The sequence below is a fragment of the Triturus cristatus genome, chromosome 6 (genome assembly GCF_964204655.1).
Source record: "Triturus cristatus chromosome 6, aTriCri1.1, whole genome shotgun sequence".
NCBI lineage: Eukaryota > Metazoa > Chordata > Amphibia > Caudata > Salamandridae > Triturus > Triturus cristatus.
In genome coordinates, this window is record NC_140589.1 from 709,110,873 (window position 1) to 709,133,852 (window position 22,980).

At 41.9% G+C, this 22,980-nt stretch overlaps 1 protein-coding gene across 3 annotated transcripts in view; it reads left to right on the top strand.

The window, feature by feature from the left end:
* The window catches only part of PPIL6 (peptidylprolyl isomerase like 6), a 171,850-nt gene that overhangs the window by 61,674 nt on the left and 87,196 nt on the right, over nt 1-22,980 (top strand). For all 3 annotated transcript variants that reach the window (XM_085611192.1, XM_085611191.1, XM_085611193.1), the window contains exon 6: nt 20,865-20,921. In XM_085611192.1, coding sequence (XP_085467318.1) covers nt 20,865-20,921 — 57 coding nt within the window. The remainder of the gene's footprint in view (nt 1-20,864; nt 20,922-22,980) is intronic.

Consider the following 22,980-nt stretch of genomic DNA (forward strand, 5'->3'; position numbering starts at 1 on the left):
ACCTACTTTCAGTGTGGTGTTAATTCCGACCCCCACAGACCTCAGGCGTGGGTATAAATGGGGAAGCAAAATGTCATTTATTCTGTCAATTGGATCCAGTATCTTGTATCCAAGCTGTAATAAATTTAGGAGCCAAAGCTAGTATTTTATCCAATTACGAGCTGACAGTCCAAGTAAAAAACTCGATTTGTAATGCTGTCAGACCCCTATAGTCTCCGACTTTTTAATAAGAAATATAAAATGCCCCCTCAGCAAAGCTAAGGCGTGTAAATAAGAAGTATAATTACTGTGTGTTCAGCAATAATGAATAGAAAATCTAAAATTATCTCAGCATCTGTTATTGTAATGGGCAAGTCTGGAGGAGGTTCATTACGAACTAAAGTTGACCCCTGACTTAACAGAATTACGCAGAGTAAAAGCTATGCAAAATGAATACAAAGCACAAACTGCACTTCGGCCGATACTAAGAGTGGGCAGCATATATCCGATAAATATACCGTGGAGTGGATAGAATCTACATGAGAGAACACGTATGCTTACTAAAGCTAAGGATATCAGTAGCATAAAAAGAGAATTGCACCTAGTGCACTCACCGGAAAGTTAAACGAGTCTTGTTGCAATCGCCCCCTCACGCCGTCTTCCTCGAGTACGAGGTAGCCTAGACGCCATTTCCTTATTTTTGAGCATCCCTCATTATCGCGTGACCGCTTGTGGATCAGGCGTCACGACAAATTTGGAACATCGTGGGCGCCATCTTGTAAGTGAACTCAATTCTAGTATCTCTACTATTATAAAGTGAAAATCTCGTACTATATTAAAAGAGAAAAGCAATTTTTTAGATGAATTGTTGTTGGAGCACACGGCTCAAATAATATTGGGATTATCACAGTACTGTGATTATCTTCCACAATTTCTTTCCTCGCAATGTCATATTGAGTAAATAAGCCAGAAATTAATTAGAAAGAGGCGTAGAAGCGCCGTCTTGTAAGTGAACTAAATTCTAGTCTCTTTATTATTTTTAAGAAAATCTCATACTATATTAAAAGAGAAAAGCAATTTTTTAGATCAATTGCTGTTTGAGCACATGGCTCAAATAATATTAGGATTATCACAGTCATGTGATTACCTTCCACAATTTCTTTCCTCGCAATGTCATATTGAGTAAATATGCCAGAAATGTATTAGAAAGAAGCGTAAGATAAGTAATTACTAGATGCACTTCATCCGTCCTCCCTTACTCGGTACGGTAAATAAACTAATATATAACCGTCAAGTTCTGCCCAAAAGTCTCCTTTTTTAACGTTAACATTATCCATAAGATGTACAAACGTCAATATCATGACGGACAAACCAAACCCTTCCTACCATTCACTTTCTTAAGAAAATCCTCATTGGGCTATCAGGCCTTATTACATTAATGTATATAATCTTGAATGCTAAAACTATGAATACTATGATGTGCGTATGCTACATACAGTGGGGACATTAGACTTACTTAGTACTTACTGAATTAATTGGACTCGGCACATACACATAATTATAATTTCACCTGACGTTTGAATTAATAACGATTGGTAGATTCGGTTTATGACTGTTGTAACATTTTGTTTTGAAGCTTGACTAATCAAATACAATTTAAATTATCGTTAATAAGGCCTGATATCCCAATGAGGATTTTCTTAAGAAAGTGAATGGTAGGCAGGGTTTGGTTCATCCGTCATGATATTGACGTTCGTACATCTTATGGGTAATGTTAACGTTAAAAAAGGAGACTTTTGGGCAGAACTTGACAGTTATATATTAGTTTATTTACCGTACCTAGTAAGGGAGGACGAATGAAGCGCATCTAGTAATTACTTATCTTACGCTTCTTTCTAATTAATTTCTGGCATATTTACTCAATATGACATTGCGAGGAAAGAAATTGTGGAAGATAATCACATGACTGTGAAAATCCCAATATTATTTGAGCCATGTGCTCAAACAGCAATTCGTCTAAAATATTGCTTGTCTCTTTTAATATAGTACGAGATTTTCCTAATATTAAGAAAGAGACTAGAATTTAGTTCACTTACAAGAAGGCGCTTCTACGCTTCTTTCTAATTAATTTCTGGCTTATTTACTCAATATGACATTGCGAGGAAAGAAATTGTGGATAATCACAGTACTGTGATAATCCCAATATTATTTGAGCCGGGTGCTCCAACAGCAATTCATCTAAAAAGATGCTTTTCTCTTTTAATATAGTATGAGATTTTCACTTAATAATAATAGAGATACTAGAATTGAGTTCTCTTACAAGATGGCGCCCACGATGTTCCAAATTGTGCGTAACGCCTGATCCACAAGCGGTGACGTGATAATTAGGGATGCTCAAAAATACGGAAATGGTGTCTAGGCTAGCTCGTACTCGAGGAAGACGGCGTGAGGGGGCGATTGCAACAAGACTCGTTTAACTTTCCGGTGAGGGCACTAGGCGCGATTCGCTTTTTATGCTACTGATATCCTTATCTTTAGTAAGCATACGTGTTATCTCATGTAGATTCTATCCACTCCACGATATATTTATCGGATATATGCTGCCCACTCTTAGTATCAGCCGAAGTGCAGTTTGTGCTTTGTAATCGTTTTACACAGCTCTTACTCTGCGTAATTCTCTTAAGTCAGGGGGCAACGTTAGTTCGTAATGAACCTCCTCCAGACTTGCCCATTACAATAACAGATGTTGAGATAATTTTAGATTTTCTATTCATTATTGCTGAACACACAGTAATTATACTTCTTATTTACGCGCCTTAGCTTTGCTGAGGGGGCGTTTTATATTTCTTATTAAAAAGTCGGAGACTATAGGGATCTGACAGCATTACAAATCGAGTTTTTTACTTGGACTGTCAGCTCGTAATTGGATAAAATACTAGCTTTGGCTCCTATATTTATTACAGCTTGGATACAAGATACTGGATCCAGTTAACAGAATAAATGCCATTTCGCTTGCCCATTTATACCCACGCCTGATGTCTGTGTGGGTCGGAATTAACACCACACTGAAAGTAGGTACCTATATATTCATATTCATTTATAAGTGAATCTTATATCTGTATTACACTTCTAGGGGGCGGATACTAATTCCCATATTCTCTCTCCTCCCTTATGATTACTTATAGCGGTGCTAAGAAAAGAGATTAAGGTCTGTGCTATTTTATACTATAATTCTAGATTTGTGTTGGTGACTGTGCACGCTTGGCATCCTAGGAGATGATGGTTCCAAGGTGTCATTCTTATAGTTATTGTCTTTACGGGTGAATAGTCACATTGTATTTTTAAACGGACACATAATACACCATGTTAAAGATTGATTCTGATCCTTGACAAATGCTTTATTTTTTACAAAGAAGACTTGCTCTCTTAAATAACTTGTACTAAACCGCGGACCTTCGTGAAATATGTTGTAACTCAAATGTTCACATTATCCATAGATGCTTAACTTGCCACAGTGGAGGTAAAAGCTTTTAGAATTATTAGTATGTGGCACAATGATGGTTGCTTAAACATAAAATTGACATCGAATTTTCAATGCACACTAAGTCACGGTGGAGGCCAGTTGGTGGAATGTCGTAGAGCTTACGTAACTTTACTTAACTATTGCCTGAAATAGTGACTATGGTCTATTTCTCACTTAGCCTTGAGAAAGTCGCATGTCAATTGAACGTGAAGCGACGAAACACGTGTTGGCTTTGGGCTCACAAACAGTCACAAGATTAATAACCAAAGGAATCAACATATGATTTAAAGATCGAAGACTGCGAGATACATACTTTGTGCTGCTGATTTATATGTTGTCTCATCTGTTCATGTACGATTCTACTTTGTTAATCAACATTAAGAACTAACGTGTGCTAAGGAATTACGTTGTTAGTTGTTGCAGCCCAGGCTGCTGATTAGGAGAGGTTGGTGGTTCTCTCCTCCTTATAGCACCGTACTAATTAGGGAAATTCATAATAATTTTAGTGAATATTTCTGGCAGCGCCTGTCCTATTAGCCATACCACTTATCTCCTTGTGTAATTTTGCCCTAGATGATCTGCCCTAGATGCAGAACCAGGTGCACATTTCTGGCATGTGGCATGGAAATGTGATCATATTCAGAAATAGTGGCGAAACTAAAGGAGATCACAGAGAGTCAGGTGGATCTTACTCAAAAACTATACATTTTTTGAATAATACCAATGATATATGAGAGGAAAATGAGACATAAAGTAATGCTAGGAATAGTATTAGCAAAAAGGAGGAAAGCAATGCATTAGTTGCAATCCCAAGCCCCACAATATACCAAGTAGGTTAGGTACATGGAAGAATGGTCTTTGGTAGAGGAGACACAAATTAAACATACTAGATGGAATGACAGGTCAACAGAAGGAAGATCTAGCAGACTAGGCTGAATTATTACAAAAGCTTAATAAGCACCCAATTCTAGACCTTCTTGAACATAGGATAAAAGACAGACAACTGAAAGAAAAATGGAGTTATCATGCTGGAGAACATGGAATGGAGGTTGAGATGTAGAATAGAGGGTTAAGAGTTCAGATTCAAAATATAAGAGCAAAGAAAAGTTGGGAGAAGTAATTTAGAATAGAAGTGTAAGAAGGGGAAGAGATAAGAGGCCCAATCTCAAAGGAAATTATAGCAAACAATCTGGCTAAAGTAAAATATATAGTAGGAAAAGAAAAGAAAAAAAAGATTTGCAATATGCTTGGTTATTTTGGGAATTGATGTCTGCGTAACTGCCACAAATATAATAATGTTTGTTGGCTGTTATGTGTTAATTTAATAGAAATATTAAACATATAAATATATTTTTAAAAAGTTTGAATCTTGTGACCTTTAACTTACTCTCACATAAATGTAAAAGGTTTGTCAGACCACAAGACTACTGTAGATTCAACATCCTCCCTCTCATGTCCATTCCTTCCATCTAAAGTCCCCACACTCTTATGTTCCCTTTACCTTTTAAATGCAAGATCCGCGTGCACCTGATTTGTAGTTGGCAGGTTAAACTGTGACACTATGGGCTGAACCATAGGCAGTATGTATCAGAGGAGAGTTGATAAGATTCCGTCTGTGCTAGGAAAGTGGGTGAAAGACGTGTTCTTGTATGCAGCCATCTTACTATGTTTGAGCGATCCATATTGGTAGACACTCAGGATGGCATAGGGCATCTCTGACCAGTGGGTGACAACGGGTAGTGTCCCATGAAAATGCAGTCTGACTGAAAAGACTTTAGTCTTCTGTATTTGTATGCTCCACTGTCATGCCTCGAGCTCTGAGTAAAGGCAGACTGCATCAAATTTTTCTTAATAGTCTCAGACTAGTCCACTTCTGTCTCTACAGCAAGCCTATCTACTACTGTAGACAATCACCTACTTTTCACATCGTTCATAGCTACACCCATTGGAGGAAAGATTGCTCCTAAAATATCTAAGACTACTTTTCCAAAATGTAGTTTCTTTCTCCTCATGCCATATTCTTCATCTAACTCATCTATATAATAAATTCTAGGGAAACCTTAAGCCAAATAACATGAACCCACCCAATTTCTTGGCAGGTTAAAATAAGCATTAATTCCACAAACATTGCAAATTCCCCTCATAATAGGTTCCCCTTCAATCAAAAGATCTACACTAATCTCATAAGATTTGTTGCACACTCTTAAACCCCCAAGTGTTACTTTCTCTTCTTTCTCAGCATGCCTTACCATGCACATATCACCTTTTCTTACCTGATCCATCTTCTACCGAGGATGTAAACCTGAAGACCTAAATTTATCTTCTTCTCTGATTTCTTCCAAGGCAATGTTCTGCTCCTCTAAATGTCTCACTACCTTCACTCCTCTCGCTAATAGAATCCCACTCTTCATTACGCCGTAAACACGAATAATCTTTATCCAAATTAGTATTAAGTCTTAATAACTCCGAAATACTCACATCTGAGGTAGGAAGTTAAATACATACATAACTCCTACTTATTTTTAATTATATCTACATACTCCCTAATCATTCTAGTATACACATTATCCTTATAGCCCCCAACTAAGTGCTATTCATGTATCCGTATCATTTGCTTAAATTTTTCAGGATTAGTTTCAACTTCAACATTACTATTCATATAAATTTGAGATATTTCCCACGCGAGTCAGTAAGCACACCAACAGGACAACTAAAACTAATATGGACTTTCTAATGCCATCCCTACAATTTTATAGTATCTGCTGTTTCCCATCTTCTCGTTTCAGAGAAAATCTCCTTTGGTAGCAAAGAAGTCTACATTTTCTTTTAAACAATAATATTTTCTTCTTTTCTTTTTATTTCTTCAAAACAAGGAAAAGGAAAAACAACAATTAGCTTTTCAGTCTTTGTAAAAGTCTCATCTTAAAAAATTCAAAACAAGTCTGTCAAAAAGTTTCCAAACTAGTCTCTTAGACAAAAAATCTTTAAATTTGTCATAGATCTTCTTTAGTACTGGATAATGAAAGTCTCTATTTCTTTTCTTTTTTTTAAGGTTGGCTCTTCTTCAGTTTCTGTCTCCGTGTCTGAACCACTGTATGAGGCTGGCTTAGTATATGGTGCACACTTATTTAAGTGGAGTTCCGTGCGCTAATCTAGACAACCCTTATGCTGATTCTAGTGGTCTTAAACAACCATAGAAAGCTCTCTAATGGTAGCTGTGGAGAGCAGCTTTCAGGCTTAGTCCAGGAGTGTAAAGCAGCTTCTTTTACCAGTACTAATCATATCGTGTAGGTTAAGTGAAAAAGAACCACACAGTGTAGTTATAAAAATATGTATTTATTATAAACACTCACTAAGATATTGCAATATCTCCTACCTGGAGATATAATCACAATACACTCAATACTTCAGTAAAAGAACACGTAAGTAGCACAAATACACAGTGGTCTCTAGGGGGAGACCAAACCATATGGTAATAAGAAGAAGGACCCTTCCCAGAGGACCCTGAGGAAACCCAGTGGAAGATGGAAGGTTGGAGAGTCACCCCACCCATGGATATCCCGGGAACCAGGATACCTACGCCAGGGAAGCCGGGTGCATAGGTGCGAAGTGACGTTGAAAACCGTCTTAGACCACAAAGGAGGACTTCAGAGAAGATGCCGCTGACGAAGAAGATGAAAGAGTCCGGAGGAACCCAAAGGTGGATTCAGGAAGAGAGTTACCTGCAAGCAGAGGGGACAGAGTGACCAGGAGGCACGGAAGATGAATGCCCACCGATGTCGGAAGATGCAGGAGAGTTGACGGTGGCCATGGCGCTATAACTGTGTGGACCAGGTAACACTGTGGAAGACAAGGAGCAGTTCATGAGCTGTCCCACATCGGATGTCAAGAGCCAGGGGTTGGTGTCTGGTGGGAATACCAACAAGCCATGGTAGCGGCAACAAACTTGGCAGACAAAGACTGTGCAGTGTCAGGACCGGCAAGGTACAAGGTACTCACCACAGGCAGGTAAGCCAGAGTAGGCCCAGAGAAAACACTGGAGCCAAAGAAGACCCTCAAGAGGACCCACAGGCCAAAGGCACAGGAGTTGCAAGATGACCTCGAGCAGCTCACCAGTGATGCAGGTCCACGGTGCAGAGGATGTGGTGAGGATGAAGATCTTGGTAGCAAGAGATACTGGAGGCTGGAGCTTCTTGGAGCCCGAAGATCTCTGGTGAAGACAGTCAACAAGCCTTGACAATGGTAAGTCGACACGATGCACAGGAGTACCACTCCAGCGGTTTCGACCAGGGATACTGGTTTCAAACTTGCTGTGAAAACAGTGCAGGCCTCGAGAGAGTTTCAGAACCACCACCTGGGTTGCTGAAATGTTCGGAGTCCGTAGGAGCTCAGGAACAGCAGAGCTTAGTTGCGATGCCTGTAGATGCAGGGGAATGACTCCTTCACTCCTAGGGAGATTCCTTCGGATGTCTTGGATGTCCACAGGCCTGGTAAAGAACCTGTATAGAGCACAGACGATGCATAAGACTGGCAGGATGACGAGACCAGGAACAGCAGAAGTCGTCCAAATTGCAATCTCGATTCCCAAAACGAAGTCCAACAAAATCAAAGACGCCCAGACGGTTGAAGATGAAGTGATTTTGGACCTGAATCCCGTCCCACAACGAATCTGAAGAGCCACCCAGCAGTAAGCCCTTAAGTACCCTAAGGAAAGGGTTGGGACGATTCAGGGGTCCCTTCTACAGGAGGGTCTGGACAGTGGGGAGGATACTCCCATGTCTTTTGTCCAGTTTCGCACCAGAGTGGGAACCAAGAGCTCCCTGAACCGTTTACAACTGGAGTATGCAGGGAGGGCACCAAATGTGCCCTTCAAAGCAGTCTAGTGACGCTGGCAAGCACCCCCACCCTCGCTCAATACACTAAGTCCTGTCTGGGAGGTGATCAGACCTCCCTGTGACAGGAAACCAATTGTCCTGCCTTATCCTGCTCGAGCTTGGCTCAGCAGCAGGAGGGCAGAATCTTGCCTCTGGTCGGCATCTGTCCTGCTGTCCTGGTCTGCAAGACTGGTACCAGGAGCATGGAGGGCTCCCCGTAGGAGTCCCACAGTACATGGGATCATACCTCCAACACCGTTTACGGTGTTGGGGTATGAGTCCAACATGTTTGATACCAAATACGCCAGGGTTCGTTACAGGCAGTTTAGAGTTAGACATCGCGTATTGGCGCATGGCCCCTCTATATATCGTAATGACTGATGCACTTACAGCTCCTGGAGAATGGACTCTGGGAATTGTAGGGGTGTCCTGCTCATGCAGGGGCACCCTCACACTTATAACTGAGCACCCTGCCTTCAGGATTGAAAGGCCTGCCTTAGTGGTGACTTATAGGTTTCTAAGTGTAGTAGCTCAGATATAGGAAAACTTACATCTGTCGTAAGTGATGCTAGCACCAGCTTACACAGGCTGCAAGGGCAGGCCTGTAGTCACAATTTGAGTGGTCTCCCATTGGTGGCATAGTACATGCTTTAGCCCATGTGGGACCCCTGGGGTACCTATGCCCTGGGTACCTTAGTACCATATACTAGGGACTTATAAGGGTACCCCAGTAGCTAATCTGGGGGGGGGGAGGGGTACCTAAGTACTCACCATGGTCCAATTTAGGGAGGAAGCACAGAGACGGGGGTCCTGGTTAGCAAGATCCCAGTCAGACTAGTCAAGAAAACATAATGACACCAGCAAAAAGTGGGGGTAACCATGAAAGCAGATCCTACTTTCCTACAACCCCTCTCAAAACAATATTGACTTCTTGTTCATCTGAAAATAATCGTCCTCAATTTTATCTGCTTCTGATACTGTTGCTAAATACATCCACTCAGGTAAGTCTCTTATGTCTCCTTCTGGCTCACAGGGCTTCTGTTCACAAGTTCTCTTTCTTGGAATGTCTTTAACTTTCTGTTTTTTAACAGCAAGTTTACGATTTCCATCTTCTTCTTGACTTTGGCTTGGACCCAAACCTGAGCTCCGACTTGTACTTGTGTTTGCACTGTGATCAAATTTGTCTCTGACTGTTTTTTCCACTGTGAATCTCTTTTTCCAAAAGGGGTCTTTTTCACTTTTATTTTCAATTGCATATTGTCACTGTCTTGATCAGAGACTATATCTTCTTGCTGATACTGTACTGACAATGTTTTGTTCATTTGCATGGTAGTAGCTCTCGCCTCTGATCCCTCTCTAATTGAACTTCAGGAATTCCAGGTCCTTTTTCTGAACTTACGCTCACCTTAGATTTTTGCTCATGTTTTTTTACTTTGCCTTCACCAGTTCCAGAAAACTCTTCACCTCCTCTCGATTCATGCTGCAAATTTGGTTCTGACCTTGATGAGCAGACACATACTTTGATCATTCGCCTCATCCACTGCTCCAGTAGTCTTACTCTCTTTGTGTGAGCAGAGTGGATCAACTGAGGCACACCTTCCCACTTCACAGCATTGTTTGTGGTTAATATGATCTGGAATGGGCATCTCCTTCTTTCATCGCCTCAGCTCTTACGAAAGTTATGTTTTTGGATAAACACCCAGTCCTCCATACTCAGATCATGGCATGGTGTAGCCTTGTAATCTTCAGTCTACATATTTCACCACAACAGCCAGACCTTTGCACTAATCCAGAACGATGTCATCAGTTATTGAAACTTGTGCAGTTGACTGAACAAATGCAAGCCTCATGCCCTGCCCATCAGTAGCTCATGAGGAGTCAACCCTTTCTTCCTGTCTGGGGTACTTCTCATATTCAGTAAAATAAAAGGAAGTGCATCAGGCTACTTCAGACCAGCTGAAGCAGTTAATTCTTGGGATTGTCATAGGTACATTCAACTAAATCTGAGGATTGTGGTAAAAAATGTCAAATAAATATTTGCTTGATCTCAGAAGCTGTGCAGATTATCTGAAACATTAAATTCTTGAAGTGTGCGCCACTATCAGTCTCAATAGAAATTGGGAGGCCAAATCTCAAAATCAACTCCCTCAACAACAATTTGGCAACTGTAAGGCTATCTGCTCCTCTTGTGGGAATTGCTTCCACCCATTTGGAGAACAGGCAGACTATTACTAAGATATACTTCAAGCAATTAGATTGTGGCATGTCAATAAAGTCTGCCTGCAATCTCGTAAAATGGGCCTCCTGATTTGCTAATGTGGTTTATAACCGTAACAGTTTTCTTCCCCCGAATATTGAAGTGGATGTTAAACAACAACTACACATATCTTCAGCAACATGTCAAAACCTTGTGTTCTCCCAATATTTTCTGAAAATCCTAGCAAAACTGGCTCTTCCTGCATGAGTCTGATTATGCAAGAATTTACACATGGACTGTAACATTGAGTCTGGGAGGGCATATTTCTCTTCAGAATTTACTAACCAAATCCTGGTAATTGTTATTGCCCAATTTTTCCCATCTTCTTTTCTCATTTTCAGGAGCATCCTCCTCCAAACCTCTTAATTCATTCAGATATGTCGGCATAATAACCATAAAAAAACAATTTGCATTATTTGAACTCCTATGTGATAGAGAGTCTAGACACAGATTCCTTACCTTTGATTTTCCCCAGGCGTCAGGCTGGATCTGGTAGATTTTTGCACAAGCAGTACAGCTGAGCACCAGTAGGTGATGTTGATCAGCTAAAGCGGGTGGTGTCCACACTGAAAGTGACATCCGCATCACCTAAATAGGCACCACCTCGGCATGCTGACGTCAGTTCTTTTCTTTCCACACCAGTTAGCGCTGATCGGAAGAAAGAGCTACCCCGCTGTTGCTTTTAGACCGACTTTTTTCAACGATTTGTACATTTATTTTTCGAGGAATTATTCCTCCTGGTGTGTCGAGGGAATGTCTTCGAGGAACACAGGTATTAAACCGCGTAGCCCCTGTCAGCACCCCATGTCAGTTACAGACCCACATCTCGTATGTCTGTGGTGTCCACAACTCCAAGTCATGCTTGGCCTGCCCGGCCATTGCATCGAAGACTTTGAGGGAACGGTCCCTGAAGCTACTAATGGCCCAGCAGGTGATGCCTCAGAGACGTTGGTCCTGATCGAGTGGGAGCCCCAAGTCTTCTTCCTCCCACTCCAGGTCATTGGGACATTTGGGGAAGAAACACAGGAACACGAAGCGTGCTTCGACTTCCCTTTGTCTGTCAGCTGATGGGACGAAGGAGCATCATCGTTTGATGCACGATTCTATGGAATCCTTTTCTAGGCCGACTCCAAGCCTCCTACCTTTTGTGGAAGCCGAAGCAACCCCCGCTCAGATAAGAAGTTTACGAAGCCATGCGCTATGTATTTGAGCAGTTTGACCCTTCCGGTGCACCTTCTGCCCCCACGGGGTTGGAGGGGTCCCCACCAGGGCTCTGCGCCAACAGCTGCGGCCTCTGAGCAGACGAGCCCCGGTGCCGGTTGTGCCATAGCAATTGACGCCAATGCTCCCGACGCCGCTCATGCCCACCACACCCATTTATATCCATGAATCTGACACAGAGCCAGACTGGCGTTGATCGATGCTGATTCCGGTGCTAGGCATCCTAGGTTGGTGTCTGAGCCCTATTCTGAAGGGGTAGGCTGTGGGGATGAATGAGAGGGGTCACTGGACCCCTTAGAATACCAGTTGGAAAGCCAGGAAATTAACTGGTGTGAGGAACTCGGGGATGCCAGTGGTCTGGACACCTTTCCAGATGCTGGTATGCTTTTCCCCCATCGTGGCTATGGAGAAGGGAGCATCTTATTCTGTGGTGGTGAAAAGGGCAGCTGATGTCCTGAATCTCATGTTGCCCTTGGTGGCAGTCAAGACTAACATCTTGACAGAAGTGCTAAAATGGGGAGCTTCCTCTTCCGAACACTTGCTCCGTTTTAATGCAGCTCCGACGGATGTTCTACAGGGAACCTGGTCTAAGCCCAGCACAGGGGCTTCTATGAACAGGACAGTTGCCTGCTGCCATTGCCCAGCACCTGGGGACTCAAACTTCTTCACCCAACACCCCACCCCTGAGAGCTTGGTGGTCCTCTAAGAAGCTGGATAGTTGGAGGAAGAATATGTTTTCTTCCACCAGCCTTGTGTTGCGGTTGGTGAACACTAAATGCTTATTGGGCCGCTACTCCCACACTCTGTGGGACACGGTGGTTAAGCAATTGCTGTCGCAGGTCCCGGAGGAGGCCCTGGCCATTCTCTACCAAGCAGTTGCAGACGGCAGAGTGGTTTTGACGACGGTGGCACTTAGATGCCACACCTGGATGAGAACATCTGGCTTTTCAGGGGATGTCCAGGCTTTTTTCATGTACATACTCTTTGCTGGCAACTGTCTTTTTGTAGACTAGGCAGACTCGGCGCAGGAGCGCTTTAACAACTCGCGAGCTATGCCACGTCCGTGGGCCTCTCAGTTGCCCCACATCAACCCCAGTCTGCTTATCACTCCTTTGATGGCTATGGAAGAGGCTTTCAGCTGCACCAGCCATACTCCAGCCACCGGCCCACACAAGCTTCCCAGACTGTCCGGGGTCGAGGACAAGGTTGATACCGACCCTGTCAGATAGCCAGAGAGCTGCCACAACCACTATCCTCCTTCCCCCGCAGCCACAACATCTAAGCCCTCCTAATTGTGTCCTACAAGATCATGGGTGTCCTGTTGGTGGCAGAATAAGCCATCATCTCCACCACTGGCAGTCCAAAACATCAGACAGGTGGGTCTAACATCATTCGGAGGGGATGCTCCCTTCCCTTTGAAACCTCCCCCCCTTTGCTTCTATGTCACAAGCAGCTGATGTAGGATCACTTGTCCTTGCTCTGCAAGGAAGTCACTGCTCTCTTGGTCAAGCGAGCCACAGAGAGGGTTCCGATATCAGAAGTCGGCAGTGGTTGCTATAACCACTACTTTCTGATTCCCAAAAGAACAAAGGGCTTCGCCCTATTTTAGATTTGCAAACCCTCAACTTCTTCCTCAAGAAAGAGAAGTTCAAGATGCTCACATTGACTCAGGTTTTGTCTGCCCTGGACACAAGAGACTGGATGGCAGCGTTGGCCTTTCAGGATGCCTATTTTCACATCCCTGTCCAGCCAGCCCATTGGCGTTACCTGCAGTTTATGGTAGACCACAAGCACTTTCAGTTCATTGTGCTCACCTTTGGCCTTACCAGCACCCCTCGCGTATTCAGTAAGGAGATGGCAGTGGTCGCAGCTCTTCCCCTGTCTCGACGACTGACTGCTGAAGACTGGCACGCCCCAATCTGTCATCTCCCACTTCCAGACTATGGTGGACCTCCTGCATTGGTTTAGGTTCACTATCAACCTGCCAAAGTCACCCCTGACTCCTTCTCAGACGCTTCCATTCATCGGAACTGTTCTGGGCACAGTGAAGTTTTGTGCTTATCTTCCAGAGTAACGACACCAGGATATTCAGGCTATGATACCGAATTTTTTGCCTCTATCCTGGATTTTGGTGAGAATTACTCTGAGGCTGTATACAATACCCTTTTGGTATTCTAATTGTTAATTTAGTTATTTAGGAGACAATGCTCCATGAGTCTCAAGAACGGGTGGGAAGGGTGTCGCAACTGAATTAGTTTCGTTGACACTGCCCCGCGGAGCCGCTGGTAGGCGTTTAATTGAGCGAGGCAGTGTCAACGAAACTAATTCAGTTGCGACACCCTTCACACCCGTTCTCGAGGCTCATGGAGCATTGTTTCCTAATAACTAAATTAACAATTAGAATACCAAAAGGGTATTGTATATAGTGCATGATTACTTGCATCCTCACTTATTTGTACATATCACTAGTTTCACTTTATTGATATCATTCTTGTTAATATAGTGAGAATAGAAGGGATCAGTTACAGTCCTGATGAAGAAGCCCCAGAGCTTCGAAACATGTTTACTTGATTAGGAGTATCCGCACATTAACTTAGGACGTCTCTGACCCACTTCTTTTAATAGGACCAGCTCCAAGGAATATTAAAGTTTTTTAGTCCACAGGGGCCAGGTCCTTTTTAATTTCATTCTCTCCACTCACCCTTGAAACGTCCTCTCACAAACTCCTACACCACACATAGTACTGAAGATCAGTGCTCCCGCGTAGTCGTAGGTCGTAGAACTCACCGTCCTGCAGCAGGACGGGAAGTCCCCCATGATGAAGCATGACACCAAGGGCCCTTTTGGTGTGTGAAGGGTATTTAAGCAAACACTGTGTGCTTCCAACCAATGTAGGAGACACACTCTATCCAATGTGAGAACTTCCACTGAAAGAAACCCATCTACAGGTGGATCCTTGTGTTTCCAGAGGAGGACGTATCCACCTCCAGTGCTCGTTAAGGACACTACCTCTTCACTCCCTCTTTTGTTTTTTGTAGATGTTATATTAGCAGCAAGGCGTCCCTCCACCAAGACGGTGTACACCTGCCGGTGGAACACATTTGTATTATATTGTACAGAAAAGTCTATTGGCCCTCTTTCTACTTCCCTTTCCGATATTCTTCTGTTTATTCTTACTTTTGCCAAGCAGGTCTCTGCTCTGGGCACTCTAAAGAGTTATATTTCTGCTCTGTCTGACTTTTTGTGGCTGCTTGACCAACGCTTCTTTTTGAAGTCCCCTATTGTGAATAGGTTTCTCAAGGGTCTTGTCCATATGTTTCCCCCCTCTCCTTTCATTATGCCTCAGTGGGACCTTAATTTGGTTCTCACTTGCTTAATCTGTACTCCTTTCGAGCCTCTTCATAATTGTTCCTTCCTTCATCCTTTCTAGTGGCAATCACATCTGCCCGGAGGGTGATTGAGATACATGCTTTATCATCCAAGCCTCCACTCCTGTCCGTTTTGCCAGATAAACTGGTTCGTCGCACTATGGATTCTTTCCTGTCTAAAGTGGTAACACCTTTCCATGTGGGCCAATCTGTCACCTTGCCCACTTTATACACTCCTCCACATCCCTCAAAAGAAGAGGAACGACTCCACCGTCTAGACCCAAGAAGAGGGTTGTTGTTCTACCTTGACCGCATACGAGAGTTCGTATAGACGACCAACTCTTCGTGGGGGATGTTGGAGCGAAGAATGGTCAGGCGGTATAGAAACAAAACCATTTCTCGCTGTGTGGTTCTCTGTATTAAAATCTGCTATGCACTGGCAAAGCAGCAGCCCCTGATTGCTTAAGGGGTCATTCCACCAGGGCTAAAGCTAACCACTGCGTTAGCACATGGAGTCCCAGTCCTGGACATCTGCCAGACAGCAACATGGGCGTGCCTGCACATGTTTATCAAACACTACCGCCTGGACAGTCAGGTCCACAGGGACGGGCACTTCGCATGTTCGGTCCTGCAGGATTTCTTAGTTTAGAATTTGTCTGCAGCCCACTTCCGGGGATGGTATTGTTTGGGTATCTCTTCAAAGGTAAGGAATCTGCAGCTAGATGTCTCTATCAGATGAACAAGTTACTTACCTTCGGTGACGCATTATCTGTTAGAGACATTATCTACCCACCGATTCCTTACCAACCCACCATCCTCTCCTCTCTGCAAACATGTTTCTAGGGTCAGGGCTGATCCCTTTCAGGGTCCTAGTTTGGACACACCAGTATCATTGCACTTCATGGTTCTGCACTCCTGGCGTGGAAAATCATGAAAAGTAACTGATGTCAGCACACCGAGGAGGCACCTGTATAGGTGACGCGGACGTCACTTTCTACGCGTACAGCACCGCCGTGCGGAGCCATTCAATGCTACCTACCGGCACGCAGAGGTACTGCTCGCTGCCAGGATAGTTTGCTTCCAATTTGTCAATCTGTTGTTTGTTATATGCTGTGTTCGTGTCCTTGTCAAAATGATCTCGACTGATTGAGGGACAAACACAAGTGATTTATTGCCCATCACACTTCCTTCACTTTGTTTAATTGCCAGACAAACTGCTGCAACCGATTTCAAACAACCTGGAAGACTTACAGCTACTGGATCCAATAGCCCTGAAAGATATGCCACTGGGTGCATACACCCTCCATGTTTCTGGGTGAGAATTCAAAGTGCACATCCATCTTTTTCATGACAGAATAGGAAGAACATCATATTGTAATCAGGCATTCCAAGTGTGGGCGCATTACACAAACTCTCCTTCAATTTCTTTAATGCTTCAAGACACTCATCATCAAATGGTACTGGATCTTGTACATCATTACATGTCAATCTTACTAAAGGTTTTGCATACAAGGAAAACTTTAGAATCCACTCACAACAGTACCCAACAATTCCAAGAAATATCTGAAGAATATCCAAGAATATCGGTGGTCGGCAGTCTCAATTTCAGAATTGCAGAAACACGTTCTTAAGCGACTTTCCTCACACTCTTTTCAAAATAGTGTCCAAGATAAATGACTTCTTTTTTACAATACTGCTTTTTAGTCAAGGAGACTTAATGCCCCTTTTCAACTAGGTGATTTAACAAGCCAATATTATCCAGTTTACAGTTCTCTTTTGTTTTAAATGCTATTAGCAAGTCATCTATATATTGAACTAGAAATGAGTTACATGGCAATTTCAGACTTTTTAAAAATTGGAGGGCTCTCAGTATACCCTTGTGAGATTCTGCACCATAAGAGACATTTATTCAATCCCTTTTCTTTTTGTTAGTTGTCCCTTTCTTTAATTTTCTCTGTATTTTCAGTATTTTTTTTAATTAGCCCAGTCCCTCGTTTTTTCAAATACATCCATAATATGAGCTCCCAAAGTAATCAAGCTCATCTGTGTTAACTCCATTTTATAACTTTGTGTCTCATTTTCATTTTACTAATGTCAACTTCTAGCTCATCAGCTAACTATTCCAATTTATCATGTGCTTCATTAGCACACCTAGCTGCTTCTTTTATTAAATATCTTATTTCATCAGCATTATAATTCAATAATTCAATTATTTTTGCAAATCCACATTCCCTTGTAACATTGCTCCAAATTTCATTTTCAAAATTCCAATATAAATTTCTTTCGTTGGTGGCTCTACCACCACAGTTCTTACAGGAGTAACCTATATCTGCCCCTCTAATACCCAGCTTCTCCGTGTCCTAGGCTCTGCTAGTGTGGCCGTATCTTCTGTCTGAGCACTCCGTACATTCCCAGCAGGGACTTGTGCCATTCCTGTATCTCTCCCAGCATCTTTATCATCCCCTACAACAGCCTGGGTTGCCTCCATTGATCTACGTTAATACGGAGGATGTCTAGACCTCAACAGTTCAATTATGATTTGATCATCATCTGACTCCACATTTTTCTTTATTTCTGTTTATCCTGCTCTTTTTTATAAACTGCAGCTTGAAAGGTCCTTACAGATTTAATCAAATCTTCCCTCCAACTTTTCTATTTTCTGTTGCCAATCCAATTTACTTTCAAACCAACCCCTGAATGACTTCTTTATTGTTTTCTCTTTCCTTTTCAGTTGCATTGTGATCCCATTTATTGAGCGCCTCAAACTGTGAAGTTCTAGGTACTGGCCTTATATCGTACATGGTTTGTGTTCGGAAATTTAGCTTATTAATATTGACGGTTCCTTCTAATAGGAATTTTAAAACCTCATCATGTGCTGTGTATTTATTCCATTCAGAGATCCAGGTGCATGTGTAATAACCAACCTCTAACATCATTTCATATGCTGGCATTTCTTCACTCTTCAAATTCTGACCATCTCTAGGTATCTTGTTCTTTGGTTTGGGTTTCCTGAAGACACTGTCCATGTTTTACAGCTAAATAGCCTCAAAACAAACACAAAATCACTATAAAACTCTATAAACAAACTTAGTGAACAACAACAAATAACAGCTCAGTCAAAGGTCACCCTATCACAGCATCACTATGCCAGAAACCATCCAATCAGAGCATGGCTTTGTGATGATGTCACCAATCACAATGTAATTTCTCTGTTAACAAGGAAACAATTATGGAACCACTTTAAATCATTTTAAATCAATAAACCCTTTGTCATACCCTAGAAAAAAATAAAAGTCAGTATTTTAAGTAAAATAACTCAATCACAAAGCATAGCAATTCAAAAACAAACAATAGAAAGAAAGTCTCAACAATCCTACAAAATCTACCTCCAAATCAATGTACCTCACCCCGTGCACTAATGGGAAGCACAATACCTCAAGTTAAACTTTCAATCCTGAAAAGAAAATGTGTTAATGCAGTTTCCCCACAGATGTGTGATTGGCGCCTCGCTCTACATACCTCAATTCAGGCAAATAGTCACTATCTCAAGATCTTAGATTTACGATTAATCCGATAGCTGACTCTATTCAAAGCAATAATACATATTTTTTTCGAATGGGATTACAAATACAAATAATACATCATCACAACAGTGACCAATCCACCAATCGAGCCAATGATCATCATCACATAACAATTCAACAAAGGAACAGAAATCCTTTTTCACAATTCATACTACAAAACACATACACAAACTGAATTTCTCACTCCAAATACTTATACTCCAAATTCGTTCCAGAAAGCACAGCCAATACAGCTAGCCACTTTACTGGAGGATCCTGTTTTCTCCTTCAATCTGGGCATAAATGGTTCATAAACCATTAAAGCTTTCAGGGGAACCCTTAAAGATCAGGAGCTCTTATGCCAAATATCTTTTGCTACCAAATTTGTGGGAGCTGAACCCCAATATTTGTATAAACCCCAACTTTTACCTTGGGCAGTTCAGCTCCTTGCGCTTTCTCATTGATCTAGAGGCAAGAAACTACTGTTCCCATCAATAGCACAAACTTATCAGAGTAAAAATCATAATTGGAAACTAGGGCCACTCAGAAACTGAGTTCTAGATCAAAATGAAGTATAAAAAAATGTAATACAGAATCGCTAATAAAACATTACAGAGAATATGCATAAGTTGCCATGAAGGCTTAGATATAGAACACAATATTACAGATCATAACAAAAACCCTAGTCATCCAATAAAATCCCTCTATATACAAAGGGCCTGATTACAACTTTGGCGGTGTGGGAGTGGGGCCGCCGCCCGCTCCCTCACCGCCAATGCAGTGTAAGCACCGCCCACCAGACCACGTGTTTTCTCGTGTCTGGCTGGTGTTTCCTTGGCAGTCCCACGGGGCTGCCTCTGAAAAAGGGCACCTCAATGGGAGCATCAAAGGCAGTTGCTGCACGGCATGGACTCTGCAGTCCATGTTGTGCAGGAACTGGAGTGCATGCACACAGGGGGAAAACACGTGCCCCCCTAACTGCACCTTGTGGCCCTGAGGCAACAGGGGGCCCAGGGCCCCCTTTGTTTCCTCTCCCCCACAGTTTTCATGACAGGTTCACTGCCATGAATACCCGACTGAGAGGAAACTCGTAATATGCTTGGCAGTACAGTAGTGGCAATGCCAAGCATATTGCAGCCTCAAGACTGCCACAACACCGCCAGGAATTCAGAGGTCCCATGTCAGTCTGACCGCCCAATTTGCAATAGGGCGGTCGGAACGGCGGTGCCCACACCGCCAACATGGTAGCCCTAATTAGGCCGTGTCAAACTCATAAAGAGTACTGAAAGCATCCTAAGTGAAGAAAGGAAAATCTCAAAATAATCAGACAGAGTAACGGGAGGAAAGTAGAAACTTGCCCCAATCCCAAAAATACATTGGTTTTTATACACAATTTTTGCATATTAATTATTAAAACTGCAGATTCATCATGGTATGAACGTGATTCGATTGCATTGTACAATTTTGTAATTCTAAAAGATTCTAAAAAATCTTCCGCTTGCTTCCTCAGCAACTGCATTATGGAGATATACAAGCAGAGATCCTTCAAAATGATACATCGGGTACACGATGGAACATTTCATTCACAATACATGCTTTCTCATACAACAGTCTATTTCCGCCAAGGCATGATTCTGTGTTCTGCAGAAACTATAGGGAGAGAGACTCGCAGCAGGTACCTAATTCGGAGAGCGAAATGAGAAGGAGCAAGATGAGCAAATCACTAAAACGGCATCTGTTTTAATTAAATGGTGTCTCATGCTAAAATGTGTCCTACCTATACTACACTATTTATCACATTTTTAAATGAAATAATCATATTGTTTTAAGTGCAAATTCATTAGTTCAGCGGTTGCAGTCATATGTACCGTTAACATTACTAATCTGGACAAATAATTTGTAACACAGAATTGCACATCAGAAACATCTACAGCTTGTGAGGTGATTTGCACCTTTGAGACTTTCAGAAATTTGTAATGCAAAATTATGAAATACATTTTTTTCTAATGATGTGTTAGGTTACTTGGGTCTGTAATATATAGTATAATTCCTAACTGACAATTTATATTTATTATACAGGTATACCGACTGGAGTAGGAGAAGAAAATGAATCAATTTTTGGAGGTCTTTTTGAAGGTAACATTTAAAAACAGTAGTTTGTAGGAATGCTAAATGCGTTATGTATTGATCTTTGCCCTGTGTTCTAATGTGTAAAAATGAATCTTTTTCACTTGATATCCACACTAAGCGGCCTGTGCCAATAATGTTATAATTTTGCACTCTTCATTGAGATATTTTGAAACACTGACATTGTCCTTGTGAAGCCATTTTCTCTCAACACTAATGGATTCGTACTTCTACAGCGCAAACTCTTTTTTACAACTCCACCTTATCAACCCATAGTACTTTTCCTGCTTGGCAGATATCTTTGAGGCAACAGTTTGCATTCTTCATAATTTTCAGAAGCTGACCCCCACAAGTTGTGCTTGCAGTGTTTGGGCAGGCTCTGCCCAATATACATTTCTGTATCTGCAATTCTTTTTAAGATGGATCGCTAAAAAAGTGATGCATTAGTGATGAGACCTCTTCAGAGCTTGTGCATTAAGCAAAAGGTGAGTAGGTAACCTTGTCCAGTTAAGTGAAACTGGTGACATAGAAGGCCATTTTTCTTATTGTAGTTATTCCAGCAAGAGGTAACAATCCCTTTCATCAGTTAATCCCTAGATGTTCATAATTATTATGTTAATTTCAGAACTCATTTCTTTTAATAACAATTGTGTTGCATTTTCATATGAATCTGAATATTATTCCTCATTACATTTTTCAAGTGCAGCTTGGTTTGTCAACAGGACCTTTCATATTCTTAACGTTTGTAGCGCTTTTAGGTTCTACTTGGACTGCAAAGAATCTGTCAGGTCATCTAACAGACAGCAACCCATAAACCCTTAAAAGAATGCCCACTATTGTTCACAGCGTTCTTGCACGTATTTGGGAAGGATATACAATTTTCCTTCAGATGGTATCTTTTGGAAATTTACCCTCTGTACGGGGTCACCCTGGATTTCTATCCCTTTTTCCTAAATTCTATTATTCCTTGCTATAGAACTCTGTTTACCTTACTCTTCCTGTATTAAATTGCTTGTGCTCCTACATTCAACATGTTAAAATTGCTATCCACCTGATTGATTTACTTAATTTGTCATACATCCCTAGTATATGGTCTTAAATGTACTCAGGGCCTCTAAATTAAATTCTACCAGTGGACTGAAAGTTCATTGTGCATTGCAGTGGCACTGTAAAGCATGTCTCCAGGTCTACCATTGTAGCCTGGCCTTGTGGTTGTAATCTGCAAACTTAACCTGTCAAAAAAATCCTTTTGCCCTCCTTTTAAATGTTAATAAGACACCCATAAGTAGGCCTTACTTCCCATAAACTAGGATGCATGGTATTGAAAAGTTAAACATGTATAAGGTTAATGTTAAACATGCTGTTACAATGAAAAGCCCTAAAAGCTATTTTTACTGTAGCAGGGTTGGCTGTTCCATAGTAAAGCACTGGCATACAATATTAAGTCTAATAAATGTGATCTACGGCTAGAAAACAGCTACAAATAATTTGGAACTTTTAAAAAATATTTATTACAAGCCTAATTCACTAGTGAAGTTGCATTTGTAATAACTATTTTGGGAAGATGGCTTTTAGGAAGTTACCTTTTCCCTGCCTGAAGTCCCAGGAAACAAAATCTTAATTTTCTCTCTCACTTCTGTCAGCCGTAATTAGCATTAGAAATGAAAAGGCATGTAAACCTGCTCCCTGGAGCAAACAATATGCTGACTTGAATAGGCAGAGATGACCCATTTGAATCTGACAGAATATGTAGAGAGAGGGCGGGGGGTTCCTTTTTGTCATTAAAGTGGACTTACATTTAGTGAATTGTTCCAATTGTTCTAATTACTCTTGTATATGAGTGCCCAGGACTTGGTAGTAAAGTGTCAAATCTTGCTTGAATATCATACTCCTTGACAGGCCTGCTGTTTTTTTGTTTTTTTTTAAAATAGGACACTTGGGGACTTGTGCACCCTGCTATGGGAAGGAAAGCCATCCTGTATAGCCATGAGCAAATTGATCAGAGGGTGGTACGATGGTGGTATAGCACTCCCAAACATACATGCGTACTATTGGGCCTCCCAGCTCA